Source organism: Caloenas nicobarica, chromosome Z, assembly GCF_036013445.1.
Source record: "Caloenas nicobarica isolate bCalNic1 chromosome Z, bCalNic1.hap1, whole genome shotgun sequence".
NCBI lineage: Eukaryota > Metazoa > Chordata > Aves > Columbiformes > Columbidae > Caloenas > Caloenas nicobarica.
In genome coordinates, this window is record NC_088284.1 from 36,337,105 (window position 1) to 36,358,020 (window position 20,916).

Below are 20,916 nucleotides of genomic sequence, written 5' to 3' on the forward strand. Positions count from 1 at the left end.
GTGAGCACACTTAGGGTTCGCAGGAGGTTGGGACGGGCACAGCCAGGGCAGCTGACCCCACTGACCACAGGGGGTACCCCAGACCAATGTCATTATGCTCAGCAGTAAAAGATGGGGAAGAAGGAGGAAGAGGGAGGGCTTTTGGAGTTACAGCGTTTGTCTTCCCAACTTTTCACACCATATGTGAAAAAGCCCTGCTTTCCCAAAGTAGCTAAACACTTGCCTCCCACTGGGACATAATGAATGAATTCCTTATTTTGCTTTGCTTGCACCAGTGGCTTTTGCTTTCCCTATAAAGTGTCATTATCGTGAGCTATGAGTTTTCTCACTTTTTCTCTTCCTTTCTTCTTCTTGCACTAGGGGTGGTGGGGGCAAGTGAGTGAACAGCTGTGCAGTGCTTAGCTCTCTATCAGGGTTAATCCACAATATTTTGTTGAATACATATCTGAGCTATTGGGGTTTTTTTCAGGCTTGTCCGTAAGTCATGACTAGCTTTAAATAAAATTTTCTTTTAAATTAAGTGAATGTACTGCTGCATGCCCCAGGAGGTTCCATTGCTGTGACCACCCCCACAGGGCATTTGCCACCATCCATGAGTCATTCTAGAGATAACGCACCAGCCATTTTTCTTATTCAGCAATGTCTAAAGACAGCTAGATATCTTTCACCGCTCTCACTGACTCGATTTCACCTTCTCCTTCAGCGGTTTCTGTGACTTGTCATATAAGACTCCATATAGCAGTTTTCCACCTCTGACGCTTTCACACAATATGACAGGACCCATCAGTGAACAGGCCATGTTGCTTCTCACTTTCCAATTGTTTATTATACAGTGGGGCCTCTTCAGCACATGTCACCTTCTTTTCTGGTGATATTCTGAAATCTTTGCCTTCTGGCCAGTCCGTGATCACTTCAGAGATCCCTGGGCAAGTGGCGTTTCCCAGTCAAGCCCACTGTGTCATCAGTGCGACCTGCTTACTGCATGTAGCCTAAGTTGCATGATCCATAGAGGGGACCCTCCCTTTAAACATCCAGCCCAGCACCAGCAGTCGAGGTGCCAGGGGGAGCTGCGCTTCAGTACCAATCACTTCTAAACAGCTCAAACCCCTTCATGTGCTGCCAGTATCTCTTTTTCAGTTGGAGTATAGTGGGCCTCAGATCCTCTGTATCCCCGACTCCAAAACCCTTTTTAATTTGTTCAATTTACCTACAGGTAAAACCACAGGGTGGCCTGTGGTGTGTACCCTCTATATCATCTCTTTGAGCAGAGCGATGCTTACTGCTAATTGCTGAGATAATGCTTCGTACAGGTGGGAAGTGGGACATATCCTCTTTGAGTTGGTGGACTTCCCAGGACAGTTTCTCCACAGCTGAGATGAGGGAGGAGGAGAAACTTTCTTTGTATTGCCAGAGTTGGCCAGCCAATTCATCTACCCACCGCTGGTCCCTCTCCGTCTTTTCAGGACATTACTGCCAATAAGTTGGCGTGCAACGATGGTGCACACTATACAAACTTCTGCCACATAGGCCACGTACACTTGACTTCATCTGGATCTTTGGATAACTGCTCATTGTCCAAGTCATCATAAATCACCTCCAGCACGGCTGATACCCTCAGGTACTAGATACCTTTTTCCACAGTGGTCTACTTGCCTGGGTGACATGTAACATCTTCCTTGAAGGGAAACCTTTTCTTCACACCTGATAGGAGTCGCCTCCAGGGGCTGAGGACTTGTGCCCCTTTCCAATCGCTTTGTCAGTGCCTCTTTCCCTAGACAGGGATCCCAGCTGCTCGGCTTCCTTACCCTCTAATTCCAGGCTACTGGCCCTGCTAGCCCAGTGTTGGAGCAGCCAGCAAGACAGGCTGGAGAACTGGGCAGAGAAGAACCTGATGAAGTTCAACAAGGGCAAGTGTAGGGTCCTGCTCCTGGGGAGGAATAATCCCAGGCACCAGTACAGGTTAGGGGTGGACCTACTGGAAAGCAGCTCTGCAGAGAAGGACTTGGGAGTTCTGGTGGGTGACAAGTTGACCATGAGTCAATAATGTGCCCTTGTGGCCAAGAAGGCCAACAGTATCCTGGGGTGCATTAGGAAAAGTGTGCCCAGCAGGTCGAGAGAGGTTCTTCTCCCCCTCTACTCTGCCCTGGTGAGGCCACATCTGAAGTACTGTGTCCAGTTCTGGGCTCCCCAGTTAAAGAAGGACAAGGAACTACTAAAGGTTGCCTTCAAAGGGCCGACTGTAATTTTAGGACTGTATAAATGTAGGAGTAGTTACATTTATACAGCCCTAAAATTACAGTCGGCCCTTTGAAGGCAACTGCGAGCCTGATGGGGGCCCCTAGTTAAAATAGAATTTTATGTCCCTGGACTAGACGATCTCCAGAGGTCTCTTGCACCCCCAACCATGCTGTGATTCTGTGAATGTGCTTACCTGAATGACAGCTGAAATATTTTTGTCTATCTTGCAGCTTGCTCAGGGACAGGAACTAGGTGGTTACCATCTCATTAATGAGTTCTTCCTCCTCTTCTTCTTCTCATGATGCCCCTGGTTCTTCATCCCCCAAATCCCTTACTAAGTGTGCTGACTTTTGCGTCCAAGATTTCTTTTTTGTGTATAGGGGCAACTGATAGTGGAATGGGTGGGTTCTCTGGTTCAGCTGCATTGCCTGTCGCAGGGGCTGGAGTACCTGCAGTACCTGTCACTTTGTCATCAGACCAGAGACCATCTCTTCCCCTTGAGGGTACTCAATAGTGTTAAACAGGTCTCAGTAGCCATACACCAGGCCCCTGCATGTTGCAGTGATTTGTGTCTCCCTGGAATTGCCAGGGTGACAGCATACTTGTTCCCAATTTTTTACTAGTTTTTCAGGATTCTGCAGTTGTACAGGGTTGAAGTTCCAAAACACTGGTGGTGTGCACTATCCTAGGCATTTGCCCATGCTATCCCACACACCATGCCACTCATAACTATCCAGCCTCGGGGCAGATCTCTGGGTTGTATTCTTAATTAGTTGTTTAACTTTAAACAAGACCTGAAACACATTCAGGAGACATAGCAATAGGAACATGCTAGTTTGAACATCCCAACGGTATTCAAAATTCTCAAGACCTGTTGTAACTAGCCTGGAGGAGAAGGGGAAGGTGAAGCAGCAGGGGAAATTGTTCCCCTTTGTCTTCCCCCATAGACTGGCTCTCCAAGGAGAAAAAGGTAAATAGTGTAATTATTAATAGTTTCCAAGAGATGGCTCCTGAAGTAGAGAGATGATGGCAATGCTGAGTGCAAATGCCAGGTTGGTCTCACAACCACCTCATAATCCTGTGTTACATAACACAACAAAATTATAACCTTGGTCCAGCTCCCAGAGGTGATAAACAGCACAACAGGGAATGTACGCAGCCAGTAAGGTGTTACATACCACAACTCTGAGAACGAGCACAACAGCTCTGAGAGCAAATAAATCAACATTGTGACCATCAACTGTCAAATTACTATAATGAATGCTTATCACAAATTTGCTTTACCACGCTCTGGTCAGATCTGTCATCATCTCAACCCTTTGTGCCCCACTTTGGGCACCAAAAAGCACTGTTGTTGTTTAACCCAGCAAGCAGCTGAACACCACACAGCTGTTTGCTCACTTGCTCCCACAGTGGGATTGGGGAGAGAATGGGAAAAAAAGTGAAAGTTGTGGATTGAGATAAAGACAGTTTAATAGGACAGAAAAGGAAGGGAAAGTAATAATAATTATAATGATGATGATGAATATACAAATCAAGTAATGCCCAATGCAATTGTTCGCCACCCACTGATGCCCAGCCAGTTTCTGAGCAGCAGCCATCAGCCAGCTTTCCCCCTAGCTTATATACTGAGCAGGATGTCACCCTGTCCCACACTGCTGAAGGGTGTTCAGCAAGCTGTAGTGCTGGTATAAGGTGTGCAGCAGGAGCAGTGTAGGGCAGGGGAATTAGAGCATCCCTTTTTGGTGGCAGTCATCTGTTATGGCTGATCAAGACACCTCATGAATTCCTATCCTTAGGGTATTCTCTCAGGAAGTGGGGAAGCTAGGTAATGATTTTTTTCATACTTCTAAATCTTGCTGTTTGGCAGTTATTGGCACTAATTTGGGTGTTTCAATAATCATCTGTTCCTCAAGTAATCAACTAAAAATTCTGTCATGCTTTGGAAAAAAAAATTGCTTTGTGGACAGAAATTATTTCCATCTCCTCAAATTCCTTTGTTCTTTGGCCTGAGCATTCAGAAGAAATAAAGTAGTTGGCAAGATTTGTTATAAAACAAAACGAGACTCTCATTTTAGAGATTGCAGACTATCAGTTCACACTGGTGAGTTTGGGTAGAAATCGATTTCTTCTGTCAAAATTCAAGTTTAAAATGTAGCACTTGTTTGTGTCCATTGGCTTTAATAATTCAGGGGGGTTGGAAACCAGGAACACTTGGCTGTTACAGCCTGACATAATTTTCTTTTTCCTTTTCTGTCCTTCTTTCAGATGCTTTACATGCCTACTTTGGAATCTGTGGTTTGTCATTAATTGGAGAATCTGGTATTTGCAAAGTTCATCCTGCCTTGAATGTAAGCACAAGAACCTCAGAGCGCCTTCACCACCTTCATCAGAGCTGGAAAACAAGGACTCTAAATAGTGTTCAGAAGACACACACCTCTCTACATGACTGATTGAGACTTGAATTTAGTTCTGGTAGCATAATTGTAGCCCAAGGTTAAAAGCCATGTGTAACCAATGTGCTCTTTTAAGTGCTGGAGTCATACAATCAGATCTGTGTTGCTGGCTTCACTTTGATAGCAGTTGCCTTCAGCAGGTTATTCTGCATTGTGAAATGGGGAAATATTTTGATTATATAGAAGCTTGTCACCACAGACTGTAAATGGCTCTTCAAATGGCTTTACTTCTACAAAATCCCTTGAGGCATATAAACTTCATTTTTATTTTATATTTTTAAATTTGTGCATACTGTGTCAAAATATATAATGGGGAAATACTTTCAAAATCTGTTTACATATCATACAGTATGGCACAGATCCTCAGAGTTCTTTATGATCTTAATGTTTGACATATTTTTGCGTAGAGAATATCCCATAGTAAGTCTCAGTTAAAAGTTATCTTTTATTGTCTACTTTCAGGTTCCATAAACTTTGTTAAAAAAAAAAAGAAGTAAATACAAATAAAATTATTTTATTCAATATATTTGATTTCTAAAGTTGTGTGGCCTTACTAAATGGATTTCGTAATTCATGAGTTGCTTCTACACAGATGCATTGGATCATTAGCCAGACAAAGTGTTTTCATCAGAAATATTCTGTTCATGTGGAATTCAATGAGAGTGTGACATATTTATTTGTGTCAATAGGAGATATTCAACACAGTCTTTTTAAAGAGTAGCTGTGTGCGAGAGTAGCATTAGAACCTATTTTTGAAGTCTAGACATTGCAGTACATTAAAATCGTACAACTTCACTCTGATTAATTTTTATACGTTCCCCTTTTAGTGTGAAATAATTTTGAGTTTCTTAACCATTCTGTGTAAAGAAGGAAACATTGGTCTTTAAGTAGCAGAGGTTCACTGTTAGAGCAATGATGTACATTCTCAGCTTATTTAGTAATTGTGCTTACTTCCTATGCTTAAAATGCTGCTCAGAAAGCAAATAACTTTGGAGCTGTTCGTGTTTGTGACAGGTCATTTTTTGCATTTCAGGCATGCGGTAGACGCTAGGATGTCTTCCTACTTGCCAGTCACTAAGGCACATTCTTTTTTCTAAAGGATTTCCAAACACAGATCACTGAAGATTTCCCAAGCTAGATTAAGCACACCATTTGGCACCACTGAGCCCAAAGAGACAGGATATAGACCGTTTCAGTCAGCAAAATGAGCTTTGGGAGTAACTGTGGTTCTGATTTTGCAATGCAGTGCAAGTGGAAAGGGTAGAGTAGTTGTACCCCTGTCTCACATCAAAGAGATCCAATGGTCATCTTCAGGCTACCAGGACAATCCTGGTGTCCAAACCTGTAGCAGTCTTCCTGCTTAAAGAAATTGTTTCTGTTTCTATAAACAGATTAATTTCCCTGGCATTATTAGGAATATCACTGGTGGTGGTGGTGGTCTGCTTGAAAAAGCAGAGAAGGAGCATGGGGCAGGACTTGGAAGTAAGACATGATCTAGGCATGTCCCAGTAGATAGTTTCCTTGTAGGAGGAGAGACTACATAGCTGGAAGAACTGCACAAGTCTGGAGTGGTGAAAGCAAGAGGACTGTAGGGCTAGAATTGGGGAGGAAGAATGAGGTGCTTGAGTAGGACTTGTACAGAGTAAGAGAAGATGAAAACTTGGAGATACAGAGGGTGGAGGCAAGGGGAAAATAGGGAAGGGAATATGGAGTAAGAGCAGAACCAAAGTGGTGGAAAGGATCTGAGCTGCTTTGAGTGAGTACGTAGATTGGGGGGCAAGAGCAAGAGGAAGGTACTGATGTGAGGGAGTGAAGTGAGGAGGATAGAGCTTGGGAATTTATTTTAGTTGCCACATCCTGAGGTGATGTGAAATTTGGCTGCAAATAAAAGAAACAGTTGAGATCCATAAAAGAGAAGATCTACCAGGCTGGGGCCATGTAACAGCAGTTCCCATAGGAGTCCATTTTCGTGGAGGGTCTTAATGGGATGTTGTTCAGCTTCCCTGAACAGAAGACTCTCAGGTCATGGAGGTCTACCTAGCTGAGAACCCATTAAAAACAAAACCTTGGGGTAGAAGTCATTCAAAATAGCACAGTATTTGCTGTCAGATGGTGGCCACAAGTTGACCCGTGGTAGAGTGGGGTGGATTTTTGGAACATGGTGAAGTTGCAATGAAGATGTGATGTAATTGTAGGTACCCATCTCTGCTTATGCCTCTCTGTCTTGCTGGAGAACTGTCTACCAGTGTTTTAGTGTTTAATATATTCCCTATAGAGTAAGTGGCTTTGAATTTCAGAAGAGTTTAATAAGGTACTCTGAGTCTCTGTTTGGAACAGCCCAAATATTGATAGTTGCTTACTTGGCTTCATGAGCAATTATGTATTTAATTATCTTGGGGCAACCCTGTGTTTGCAAAATCCTAAACTATGGCTCGTAAGTTTCCCTATCTGTGACCAAGTTCTCATCTGTGAGAGACATCACAATAGAGAAGCAGAAGCAAAGGGACAACAGTGAAAAATCATATTCTGTGAATAGCTAGTTAATTTTTCATGGCAAGTAATTTAACAATGTTCTGCTTCAAAAGGCATCTGATATTTCTTGCTTTGTCTTCTGTATCTGTAAGCTACCTTGGCTTATTTATACAGCTTTTACATTTCACGTCTCTTTGGGCCCCAGTTATTCTACAGCTTCCCTCCACCCCTGGCTAAATAACAGCATCTTTTCAGGATTAATGTTATCAGCAGAGGTATCCTTTTCTAAAGGATGTGGGAGGCGTATTTGTTTCCCATTAACTACTGTGGTTTGTTCTGGAGCTCGCAAAATGTGTATGCCTTCACTCACACTGAGAATATAGTTTCTTTAATCAATTTGAAATCTTTAATCTATTTAGGTTGACAAAAATCTGTGCTAATAGCCAACTCTGTATGGATGATTTGCCATTCTTAACACCACAGCTGATGTCAAGCAAACAAATGGTGAACATCGAATATTGTTGTGTAGCAGACATTTTGATTTTGACTGTGTAGTTAATGCTAGATTGCGGTGCCTCTCCCATTTTTGTGGTTACATGTCTTCTGACTAGAAAAATTTTAAATGATAAATTGATGGACAACAATTTCATAGATAAGGAGTCCATAACCTAAAATCTCTTTTAAAACAGAGACGTCCAAATGCAGCTAAAACGTAGATGTGAACTGTGAAGCTTAAATGTAGTTAGAAAAAGCAAACCATGCCATCACTATCCACCTGTAATAATTTTCTGTTAACCACAGCTTTACATTGCTGAACCTAAAGAAGAAATTAAATTAAATTACTTTACCATCTGCTTAAGGGTGTCAGAAACATCTTGGCTATGAGCTTGCACTATGCAGAACAGCTACGCTGCCACGACCTTTTGGTGTTCCAGCAATGTTGGTGTACAACTTACTCCTTAGTTCTTCCTGTTTATCAAGAATGTACTTATAAAACTAATGCCTTTCGTAGTCCTCAGCAGCAATCAAAGCTTGCTGATGTTGGCTTGGGCTGACAAATGCATGCCAGCTGGATGCCCCTGTCTTATCCGAAAGGCTGCCAGTGGTTCTGCCTCATTTTCCAGAAAAATAGCTTTAAACTGGCTTGTTGAACAAGGGAAGTTAAATGTATACTTTCAATAGGGTCTGAGGACTGAGGTTTTAGTCATTGTCTTTAGGGCTTTCACAGCAACTTGATTTGTACATAGCTGCTGGCAGATATGGTAACAGCATTTTGGAAGACAGTTGCTAAGTAGGTTTGTATTTATGAACTTCTTGAGAAATTTTGTTCTAAATGGAACAATCATCAGCTGTGGAAAAAACAAACAAAAAAGTAAATTGGGCATTGGATGAATATGTGAAATATGTCTGTGAAGCACATATTAAGTCTACCTTGCTCCATGCTCAGATGCCCCATAACAAAGTCAAAGACAACCTAAGAGGATCTTCTTCAGCTACATCAAATGTACTGTTCTCCATGCAAGCCAGTATCAAAAACGGAATATCCCTTAGAAACAATAGTGTTCCTAGACAAATACACGTCACCTTCGTAGCGAGTCCTCAGTCATTCAATTTGGTGTTACCTTCTATAGAGGGGAAGGAGCAATGATTTCCAAAGTTGGAGCCTTTGTGGACAGCTCATCTTGCATTTTGGAAGAACCCTGCTGTTGGTGCCCCTGTGGAGGCTGAAGACATGTTGTTGGGACGTAAGCAGGAGAGAGATGCCCCCAGGTAAGCAGATCCTATTGCTGCAGCTAACATGTGAAATGGTTCTGAAATCCATCAGTTGCATGAGAATATTTGTCTGTTTAGGTTGATGTTAGATACTGTGGTTGTTATGAAAAGCTCTTGTTTTGCTATTGCAAGTTGAGACCACTTATTAGGTTATCCTCACTTTATACAAGCACTGGCTGAAAGAGAAGAAGATCTCATCATCTTTATACTAAATGACCATTAAATTAGTCCACTGAGTGGTTACAGTATGTGATAGATTTACCCTTTCAGCCCACCATTTTAAAGCTTTTATCTTCCTGGTCTCTATTTGCCTGATTAGTTTCTGAACTTAATAAAAGTCAATGAACTGTTGCTTTGGGAAGCAGAGAGAAATCTATTATTCCTTGTGAACTGTAGCTCTCATGAGGTGGGTGTTTTTGCAAGCCAGTCAGATGTTCTGGGTGAAGAACTGCCCATACAGCGTCTTCTCAGGGCACAGAAAATTACAACCTCCAAAGGTTTTCAAGCAGAACACACCAAAGACAGCAGACGCTTATGCTATTGCTTTATTTTTGAGGCACTGGCAAAGTGCCTTGTTTGATAACTGCAGTGTGAGAACATCCTTGAAGATGTCCACCTGCAGCTACAGGCTCTGTCCTTGGGAATGGACTGGACAGAAGTGGGTGTTACCACTGGGGAACAAGCAGGATCCTGAGGAAGGAAACAGTCCTGCCTGAATAAAAAGGGGAAGGTCACAAAGGAGGAGCAAATCTGTGTGAGAACAACCTGCAGCCTCTCACTTCGAGAATTTAAAAATGTCCTTGGGAGGGGAAATGTTTGCGGTAAGGAAAGAGCTTTCAACTTGCCAGATGAGGCTGTTATGAAAATGAAAGGAGGGAGGTGTGTGTAAGCCTGTGTTTAGACAGTGGTGTGTGCATGTGGAGGTGGCTTCCGTGTTAACTCGTAACAGTGATGATAGCCCAGCTCTGGTACGAGGACCAGGAGACACCCTGTGCGCCAGTTAAAGCTGCCACCTCACATGCTCACACTCTGAGAGTGCAGAGCCCCTCATGCAGCTCTTTCTGCAAGAACCATCACAGGGTTTCCAACCAGATCTCTCCCCATGTCCCCTTTGCTACAGCACAAGGAACAGAGGGTCTGCCTCACCCTGCAAGGGAGGATGCCACCTTATCCTTTTATAGGAAATCTGCAAAAGGACAACCTGATGTGCAAACAACAGAATAGAAGTCAAGGCAGAGCTTTCTGTTATTCTTCACCCTTTCTGAGTGCTTGTGGGAAAGGAGTGGTGCTTATGCTTCCTAGAAAGCTAAATATGTAGGACTGCTGCTGAAATGGCATGCTGCCTTTGGATAATTTTAAGGTTTTTCCTAAGCACAGAGCTTTAGTTATTTGCTGTTACGCTGTCCAGGAGTTTTCATTTAGCAACTTTCTTTAAATTACGACCATGTCTTACTTAAATAGGCTTGCTTTACAAAATTATATTTTTATCTTGGACCCAACCTTTGTACTGCTTATACCATTAAAAGTTTCCTTAGCTACTTAGATCATTAAAGTCTCCTTTAACTGTAGACTCGTGGAGGAGCATCACACCAGAAGGCATCTGTGTAAACCTGTTGTCTGGGGAGCTTTAGTCAGAGGTCCTCTTTCACAGCAGGTTAGACTGACAATTGTCGGCAATGATGTGGGGGCAGCCGATCCTGCCTTGGGGCAGTTTGATGGGCTCTTAAGGACCCTCCTGGACTATTTTTTACAGTTCTTCAGTTCTACTTTAAAATTCTTTTTTTTTTTTTTTTAATCTCCCCCAAAGCCTGTAAATTCTTAAATTTAGGAGAGTTCTGTTGGCAGGACTGTTTTAACATAGTGCTGATTTGCAAGGTACATAGATGGGAATGGCGGGGAGGTTGGGATGTCTCTAGCACAAAGGTATGCTAGAGGAAATCAGAAATCTTAGAAGGATTGGACATATTTGCACTCTGGTCTGTGTGCTCATACTTTACAGATCAGATCTGCGGGGAAGGCAGTGCTGGCTGCCCAGCATCCTTCTGAAATACACAGTTCTCTGATGGGGCCAAGGACAGAATTCTGCTAGAGATGTGTCTCGATGAGGCTTTCCAATACAGCCACAGGGCTCTTTGGTATTTTTGTATATGGCTTTATATATAACTCCCTATATATGGCCAGACAGAGTGTGTTCTGCAGAGTGGTGATAACATGTGCCCTCTGTGGCTTCCCAGTTGCTAAAGATAGCTTCCAACACAGGCCATGGAAACTGCTACTACCGCCAAACTTCACTGATGGCTCCCTGCCTCAACATTTGTTCTCAGAGTAAATAAACTCCAGCCTCAAGCAACTTCCTCTTGCAGAATGAGGAGCAGCTGGTACGAGTGAGGACTGCGATGGTGGACTTCTAAACAAAAGGTGTAAGCTGTGGTAGTGAGGTGGGCTTCCCTAGCCACATGCCAAATCCTGTCCCCTTCCCCTCTGCTGCCCCAGGTTTATCCTCGTTTTTATTAAACCCAGATACAAGGGAACAGCAGAAGCATGTGTTTTATCCTGCTCTGCCTGAGATGCACACCCCTTCCCGCTGAGGGGTGTTCCTGGCTCTGAGAACAAGTTGGGAACGGTGGGTATGGGTGGGAAAGCTGCCGTAGCAGCTGCAGAGCGCTCCTGTGCTCAGTGGCCCTCGGCACGGGATCCAGGTGGGCCTTGCAGAGCCCCATGCATAGCAGGACGTAGGCTCCAAACACATTTCTCCTCCTGCTCCCAGGTGCCCTTAACTCTGCATCTACCTTACCACCCGCCCGTAATCTCTCTCGACTGTTGCAGGCTTTCTCACCTCCCGTGACTCCGAGTCATGGTGCGGGAGCCACAGAACAGGGAGCCTTCAGAGGTCCCTGCACAAGGCAAAGGCAAGCACACCGCCTTTGGCAGCAGCAGAAACCTGAGCAAACATGCAGACCGGCATTTGAGATGTTACGTAGAGACTGGCCCGCAGGGAGGGCAGTTTTTTAAGCTGAGGACTCCACAGGCTATGAAGATCAACAGTTCCCACGATCTCCCTTCTATAAAAGGCAATTAAAGTCTGCAGCAGCTGTTGACCCGATAGCCAGTCTGGACTGGATCTCCCTCCCAACCCTGTGCTAGCTGCCCAGACTATTCCAGCTACACACAGACAACTTCTTCCATCAGAATAAGCTGAGCCTACTGGTGCTTGTTGATGCTAGTGAGATTTGGAACAAACAAGAATGTTGAAGAAAGTGTTTTTTCTTTTTTTTTTTTTTTTTGGTCTTTCAAAAATAGGTGCTCGGATATCAGTCACTGCAGTGAAGGTGTGTACACTACAAACACTGGCAACGGAAGAGTCAGACACTTCAGATGTGCTTTGCCTTGTGGTCTCAGACAGCTCTAGCCTGCACACTTCTAGTCATCTACTGCTGTCGGTCAGGAACAGGTTATTCTTGATTGCTTTAACCTAATGTTAAAAATAAATGAAATCAAACCACACTAAAACGTCCTTTTGCCAATATAGTTTCAGCCACCCCAGCTCTCCATGAAAACTGTAAAGAGGTAATAAATAATGCAATATTCCTACATAGTAGGGGCAGGGTTTGTCTTTAACCAGTTTGAAACCCTTGGCTAGCAAGTTGTATGGGGAGGACTCTGGGAGGAGCCACCACTGGCAGACCAGCGTGCATTTGACTTTCCCCTCCTTCACAGCTGGGCAAAGCAAGCATGCATCCATGAAGCTGGTGTGTTATAGCTGAATCAGAGGGAAATCCATTCCACTCAGACTGCTGCATCAGGCAGCCCGTTTTAAGTGCCGAGGAGAACTGCTGGAGCTGCCAAGAGGCCTGTAGAAGTCAAAGGAATGGAAAGAAACTTGCATGGAAAACAAGGGAGATTTCCTTTCCTAGAAACTCCAGAACAGTGCATAAGTGCTTGTCTGCCCATGTTAAGGCCTGGACTGCCATCAGCAGGGAACGTGCTTCTGCATATCCACTGTGTGATAAAAGTGACCAGGTTCGCACAACAAGGTCTGTACGAGCCCACTCTGCACTGCAGCATGTGTGGGACAGGAATGTCTTCCAGAGCGACAGCCAAGGACTCAGGGATGCAGCTCTCGTGCAGGTCACCCTGCAGCTGACTCTGCACCTTGTATGGCTTAGCCTGACTTGCATTGCAAGAGATTCAGGGAACCAGCCAGAACCATGATTTGGGGGAGTGGCCCCAAACAGTGCTCTCACTCCTCCCCAGATGCCTGGCAAGCCTGGGCATCTATCTGACATCCAGGACAAATTGCTTCCCCAGGTCCTGCCCGTGCTCCACACAATGGGACCAGGAGCATGAGTGTCACCATACTTCACCCTCAGCTTTTTAACGGTACAAGTAACAATTTGCTTTGTTATGGTTTCAAATAAACTCACCTAAGTGACATTTTTGGCCTTTTGCTCTGCACTGCACATCCCTTTACCTACATAAGCCAACTTTGTTTAAGCCAGTGGCTCTGTGAGGCGTCACCAGCAGCTTTGTCAGCCTTCAGAGAGGGAAGGTGGCACAGGAGCCCCCCATCGTCAGCGCGGTGCTGCCAGCACCCCAACAGTGTGACCCCTGCCTGTGTGCTGATCCCAGCCACACACTGGGGCGAGAGGCAGGTCGTTGGCTTTGTAGAGAGGCATAATACTCTTGGAACGCCAGCTGAGTCTGAAAAGCTTTCAGGTCTATGCCGTCTTCTTCAGAGTCCTCACTGTCACAGACATAGCTCTTCTGCAAAACACATAAAATCACTAAAACATGCATCGCTGCAGTTGCATGCAGATCTCAGTAGCACTCAGCTTTCCCTTTCCCTCATTTGCATGTCTCTGATTTCTTCATTAGACAAATTATTTTAAGCGAATGAATTGAATCAGTAAATTAAGAGACTCAAGCCTGCTGTGTTTTGCTCATTCAATATTTGTTACAACTCCGGATACCCAAATTTCTCTTTATATTGTCAAACTTGATTAACTGTAATTGTAGCAAAAAATGGCGATTATATTATATATTAATGGTATGCATCATTATGTACTTCAGCTGATTCCTCATAAATATCTAATAACATACTCAATATATTAAATATTTATAGTAGTCTACATACTTAACCCATATTTCTTAAATGAGCTTGTTCCCAGGGGCATGCGATATTGTATTAATATCACATGGGACAGGATAGGAGGAAATCACACATAAAGATAATTTTTCACCCAGTACAGTTGCAGTTTTCACTCTGTAGTTTATTTTGTATGCTTGTGCCTCCCAAATACAGCATGGATATGTTTACAGTATTTGGACAAATGTCTTTAAATGAAGCAAGACAGAAAGCATAGAGGTAGGTATCTCTGGTGTCAAAAAGGTCTGAGCATACTAGTACAAAAGTCTGGCTCCAAAATATTGTGGCATTGAAATTCACCTTTTAATTTTACTACATTTGCCTTTGCCAAAGGGCCTAGAGCCAGGAATAAGGGAAATGTGAGGTACAGGCTAAGGGTGAGACTCTTTCTTCTGGACATCACCGGTGGATGATGCTGACTTAGCCACAGAGCAGCGGCAGAACTGCTTCAGTATCTCGTGTTGATTGCTGGCTGTTTGCCATATTTAGTGTTATGGGTTTAGCGACTTTTTTGGTTTTGCCAGTAACTATTAGAACAATGTATAAAAATATAAATAAAACCTTGCTTCAGTGTGTGGTGACAGGGCATAAAAATTTCATCTCCAAGGAAGGCTAGAGACATTGAGGAAGTAAAAATCAAATTCTTCAACAAAAAGTGAGGATGTGAATTGGCAGCTGCATTGCAGAAGGAGATCTGGGGATCCCAGGGAACCACGGGCTAAATCTGAATCCTGAGTGGGATTTATCAACACAAGTGTCAGGGAGGAGGTGTGGAAGTTTGTCTGCTTGAGGTGGTCTTGGTGGAGCCTCAGCTGAACGTGGAGTTGACACAGAAGCAGATGGTTCCCTGACCACTTACCGAGAGACTCCATATAGTTGTGCTCCATTTTCTTCCCCAGAGCAGCACAGAAGGGACTGGGAAATTAAAAAAAATAGAAAATAAAAAATCCCCCTGTGGTGCCTAAAGAACTAGAGGGAATGGGGTTTATTGCAGGGAGAGGTTTAGATCTGCATGCAGCTACTGTGAGCTTTGAAATAGTTTGGTGTTGTTTGTCCTGGTTGTAAAACCTTTACAGGCATCAGAAGGTCTCATCTATTTCATGGTAATGTTTGTTTTTCTGCTAGTGACAGTTCCAATTTACATCACTCCCAGCAGAAGGAAGCAGTTTATATAAAATTCATAAACTATTTACGCGAATTCTCTTTAGAATTGCTTAAATTGGATGCAGGCCTCTGAACACTGCTAGAAGAATAAAAGCAGGTCACGGTCCTTACCAGAGGCATGCACCCATGGGTGTGCATTCAAGTGGCAGGTTTTTTCATGGTTTCAAGCATTTGTTCAGATGTACAATTTAACACTAAAGTAGATCATATTGAATACTGGCACAGTTTTCCACCACCTTTAATATCATCTTTCTTGCCATCACCATTGCTCTGGCATTGCAGTTATTAGGGACATTGGAGTCCTCCAAGATGGAAGTACACAGTACACAGATCCATTCCCCCCATGCATACTGTAAAAACGGAAGCACGCCTTCTCTCCTCCGTACTGAATTATTTGTGTTAGCCCTTCCTCTGTCCCACCTGCAGCTGGTTTCAAACGCTCTTTAAGTGGACTTGCTCAGGTAGTGATGACCAACACATTCAAGCATGGTATACAGGTGCACAGTGGGGAAAGAGCCGCACTCAGGATGCTAGAGAGCTGCCAGGGGTGTGTGCTTGAGTGAATTCCCTGTATAATGGAAATGGGAAAACACCTTACCATCCTAGGGGACCAGAAAGAAAAGAGCGTCTGAGTAGGCTCCACTGCTCAGTTTTAGTTCAGAAGTAGAAACTAAGGAAGGAGGAGATCAACCAGAAAATCTAGAGCTGTCACTGCTGTCCTGGGAGAATCAATGTAATTCACAGGTCAGGAAACACGAATTTCCTTTATATTTTAATTTCTATACTGGTGTGCCAAGACAGAGCCCTGTGTTGCATGACATTTCAAGATTTGCAATACAGGGCCAGATTTTCCACTGGTATAAAATTATACAAATGAGTTTATATCAGTGGATAATCTAGCCCAGCATCCTTGGATTTTTGGAGGTATACTTGAAGTTTAAGTTATAAAAAGCAAACTAAATCCTTCTGATGAGTCATTTTAACATAATATGACATGCTCTGATACTGATAATTTCATGACAACTGAAGGTTTGAATTCATTTTGAGACATCCTGGTTTCAAAGAAAGGAACCAACCTGAAAGACAAGACAAAACAAAACGATGAAAAGCATGAAAAGCAAATTAATATCTGCGACTGATGTGGAACAGGTGAGGAGCTCCCAGCTATTTGTGAGATACAGCCTACCTCGGTAAAGGTTGTGTAAAACACAGCGATGGGTTACCACGAGGGGTCGAAGTCCCTGGGCCACCAGCTGCAACACGAAGCTTCTCCATCTGTCTCTAGCCTTCCAAGTGCACATTCCCCTGTCAGCCTGCAGCCACTCAAAACAAAAGCTAGCACAAACTTTCTTCCATCCACGGGAAGGTCAACAGGATCCCTCAGAATGGCTACAGGAATCGATACACACTGCAGAGAATAGTCCTAAATTCCTGGCTAGTCTGGATCACAGAGACAGCTCGTGTTAGTGATACTGAACCGTCTGCAACGCTCTGCCCAGCCTTGCAGGACTCTGCAGAAATAAACTCTTCTGCAGGGCTGATCCCAGACAGCACTGGCATACAGAGGCCAGGATCGTCCCAGCAAGAGCTGCCTGGGAGGATGCCATTGTTGAAGCTGTGAAATCAATGCAAAAATGTGTTGCGGCATCCTCCTGCTTGCCTGTCACTGGCAGCCACCCAAACCTGGAGTGCTAACAGAGCTAAAGCTGAAACAAGTCTGCTCTGAGAAAAGAGCACGAAAGAACCATGAGCTTCTTCTGTCTTCTCCATTATCCTTCTTGCCCTGGCTGACTTCCTGACTTGAGATACATTTACATTTCTTTACATAAACAGAGCACTCTAATGAGAACAATAGCACTCCCTCCTCTGGTGGACAAGTCAGCTGTGACTGGGGTGTTGATCAATTTATGGAAGCAGGACATGAGGAGGTGAAGGGAGTGGAATCAAGAATCATCCTTTCTGACCCAAGTCCTCAAATTTCAGCGCAGGCTGGCCATAACCTACGGCATGTAGCAGAAAGGGAGAAACAAAATCACACTGGTGCAGCAAAAAAAGTCATAAGATGGCAGCCAGAAATTCAGAGCATGCAGTTCAAAATACTGGTGTGTTTCATGGCCAAAGAATGCAAGATAAAAGTGCGTCTTCAGAGCAGGCACATGGTGCATGGACCAGAACAGACCCTTGTCTCACAGGCTGTGGGAGATATTTGTTGGAGGTCATTTAACCTAAACGTAACAAAATGCAGTGCAATTCAGGTGCGGACATGCCTCCAGCTGAAAGGGTGCTAGTGAAGTAAACCACCACATGTTGTCTTCTTATGCTGTGGAACAGAAAGGGTTCTAAGTTCCTTGGCCGTTCAAACAGCTTGTCGTTACTGAGCAGTAAGGTCAAATGTGTGTTTGCTGCTTGGCACTGGTTATTCGTTTGGAGATTCACAGTGATATTGTGGTATGAGCTTCCTTGACACAGGAGCACCGCTGTTGCTGAGGCCACCACCAGCACCACGTCCTACAGTTGACTACTGGACTTGAACAGCTTGGGAGAACTGAGGAGCTCCTTCATGCTGTCCCTTGTCCCAGCCTTGGCCAGCCCTGCTCTCTGACGGCGCTCGATACTAACCCAAAGAAATGACAGTAGCAAATATTTCCTGCACGAGTGCCATTTGGTGAGCTGGGATTAGATCAGAGAAGCAAAATATCTCACATTGAGTTAAATTATGTATCAAGAACCTCTCAGATGCATGAGTAATGACAGCTGACTGTCCCCTGTGCCGCTGCCCATTGTTTATTCCTGAGCTGTTTGCCCTAAAGCAGTATGCAGAACACTGAAAGCCTGTCTATGTCCCAATAACAAGCTATTTGATTAATGAGTCATCTGATATATATAATTGTACAGTATTTAGTAACAGAAAAGTCTGGTAGCTATTCATGAGTTCCATTTCCTGAGAAAGAAATGGTATATTGTTTCAGTGAGTAACCTGCAGAGAGAAACTGGGATAACATTACTACTGTATCAGTATGCTTTGGAAATACAGCCTCCAAGGGGACACACTATACTGTTATAAAACACCCTTCGATATGTTTTCACCACACAGGGGTGATGTGCTCCATGGGCTACCTGATAGTAAGGGTGTCTTGTCCCCTTCCATCCCTCAGTTTGGGAGGGAGATGGTAAGAGAGCAGTCGATTGGCCACTCACCTCTTCCACTCCCCCAGTCTTGGGGGTGGCTGGGACCTTTGGCTTCGGGGCAACCTGAGACCAGAGGAGGAAGAAACGAACCAGCTGCTGGCTGAAGTGACTTGTGGTACCTCCAGCAGAAGCTGTTGCGATGGTGTGGAGACAGGCAGTGCAACGTCCATAACATCTCGGACACCATTCCCCAGCCTCATTGCTTACTGTTTCTGAGCGGAGTTTTGCAGGGTCTCTCCGGGTCCCTGGCCCTCTTGCCTGGTGAGAACGTTTTAGTGGGCCCTGAGGGTTGTCTTCCTCAAGCAGCAAAGGGTACTGGAATTGCTGTGACCAGTTTTTCTGCCACAGTTGTATACAGGCATATTGTATCTGTCTCATCTTGAGTGGCAGCATCAGGCGTATGCTGCAGAAAAACAGATGAGAAAAGTTTTCTTCCTGAGTTACCCCACAGACGTGCCACTGGCCACATACAAACACGTGAAACAGACTGTGCACGCAATTATGTACATTACATTAGAAGGTGCTCTTCTCTGTAGATATGTTTAGACACAGTTTTTCATCTAAATAAAAGTCTGGAATTTAAGAAAACCAGATGGAGCTGGGGGACAAATGCATCATGCTGTGCCTCAGCACGCATCCCTCTTCAAGCTGTGCTTTCAAGTGGCTTTGAAAAGAGCCATACCCTACCTTGGGTGCTGCCCTGGGCAGATCCGGGCACAGCATCAGCCCCATGCCATGGGCTCAGCAAAGACCCTGAGTAATTTACACAGTAAGACTCAGATCTGGCGAGACCACAGGTGGGTATAATCTCGCCAGCTTTAACCTGGGTCGCGTGTCCGCAGCATCTGAGCAGAACAGACGGTGTTTCCGAGCACCTCGACGTGCCCCGACAGCTCGTCAGTGCTGCTGCTGCGTGGGAGGTTTCCACGGGCGCCCGCGCTCTCGTGAGCACCCTCCGCGGGGGCGGGAGCGGAGGCGAGGAGATCGGAGGAGACCACGTCTCACCCCACGCCGGCTCCCGCCGCAGGCTCCGGGGCTGCGGGAGCGGCGGAGCGGGGGCCATGGCGCTGGCCTCGGACCGCAGCCGCTTCGGCTGCCTCTCGGACCTGCTGAAGCGGGACAAGGTAGGGGCGGCGCGGCCGTGGAGCAGCCCGTGCGGGGACGCGGGGATGGCCGGCGGGGGTCCCCGGCGGCGGCGTGTGCGTGGGATGCGGGTGGGATGCGGGTGGGATGCGGGTCCGGGGCGGCAGCGGCCGCTGGGGGGGCGCCTGGAGGGGAGGGGTCGGTTCCCTCACCGAATTTTGGTGAGGGCGGAACTTGTCTCGTCTTTAGAGCCGACGTGCTGCGGCGGCTCGCCTGCTCTTGGCCGCGCACTTCCCGAGCTGCCGGATGAAAAAGTTAAAAAATAACATGTCGAAGTGTCACTCAGCCCAGTTAGGCAGAGTTAGGCATCTGGCATTTTTGCAGCCTTCCGCTCTGTGTGTGGCAGTTTGCCCTTCTGCTAGTCTGTGGATGTGGTGAGCTAACACAGGCTGCGCCCATGGCAGCCTGGTATCAGCGGCTTGTTTCTGTTTTCCGTAGCTGGACTGGCTGTGGGCAATACTGGAGTGAAAAGTGTCACCGCCAGGAAATTATTCAGAGTTTGCAAATACTTTGAGGGAAACTGGCATCTGCCTTCCGTGTAAAAAAGCAGGGGTGGGGAGGAATCAGACTTCCTGTATCTGTGAGCTGCTGATTTGTGTAAGAAAACAGGGAGCACTTCTCCCCTCCATGCAAAGGCTCTGCTGTGTTCAGGTTAAAAAAAAAAAAAAAAGTAGGCACTGTATTTCTAAACATACGAATAAGTGTGGTAAACAAAGGGCTTATTTGAAAGGCTGTTTATTCCAAATGCATCATGAAGACCTTGAAGCTCATCTCCAGAGGCTGCCTTGGTATCTTGTTTTTTGTGCCTTACTCTTTCTCCACCTCCCTCTCTCCCTCTCCCTCTTCTAAACATTGTGGATAAACCTTTAGAGTGTGGGAAAAAGGAGTTTCCTGGGTGATTTTCTGCTTCACCTCAGTCAGGAGTAACCACACCAGGGCTCCAAAGGAAAATTCAGTTGGCCAAGTCTTGTTCCTGTCCATTTTACACAACGCACAAATTCATAAAGGGTTTCAGGCAAGAAACTCCTTTTGCTGGTGGTTTCCCTGTAAGAGGGTGATATGGCTATCACTTCTGTCACAGTCTGTGCTTGCAGCTTGAACCAGACAGCCTTTGGAAGAGCATATGCTTTGGCAGACAGCTGAATTAGCACTTTAGTGTGAAATATGCATGTTTATGACAAATAGTGCTGTTCTTTATACATAGAGCATCACACTGCCAAGTCCCACCCTCAGAGATACTTGATGGACCTGAAGAGGAGCAATAGCAGTTGTGTGACCTTCACAGACTTTTCCATAGTGGCGGTGGCTGCTTGAAGCTCTCCAAGGGCCTGAGGC

At 45.1% G+C, this 20,916-nt stretch overlaps 1 protein-coding gene across 1 annotated transcript in view; it reads left to right on the forward strand.

Annotated features, from left to right (window-relative positions):
• The window catches only part of PGGT1B (protein geranylgeranyltransferase type I subunit beta), a 43,421-nt gene extending 38,244 nt beyond the window's left edge, over window positions 1–5,177 (forward strand). Inside the window, exon 9 of the mRNA XM_065657640.1 lies at window positions 4,507–5,177. Within this exon, the coding sequence (XP_065513712.1) occupies window positions 4,507–4,691 (185 nt within the window). The 3' untranslated portion in view covers window positions 4,692–5,177. The remainder of the gene's footprint in view (window positions 1–4,506) is intronic.
• The last annotated feature ends 15,739 nt before the right edge of the window (window positions 5,178–20,916 follow it).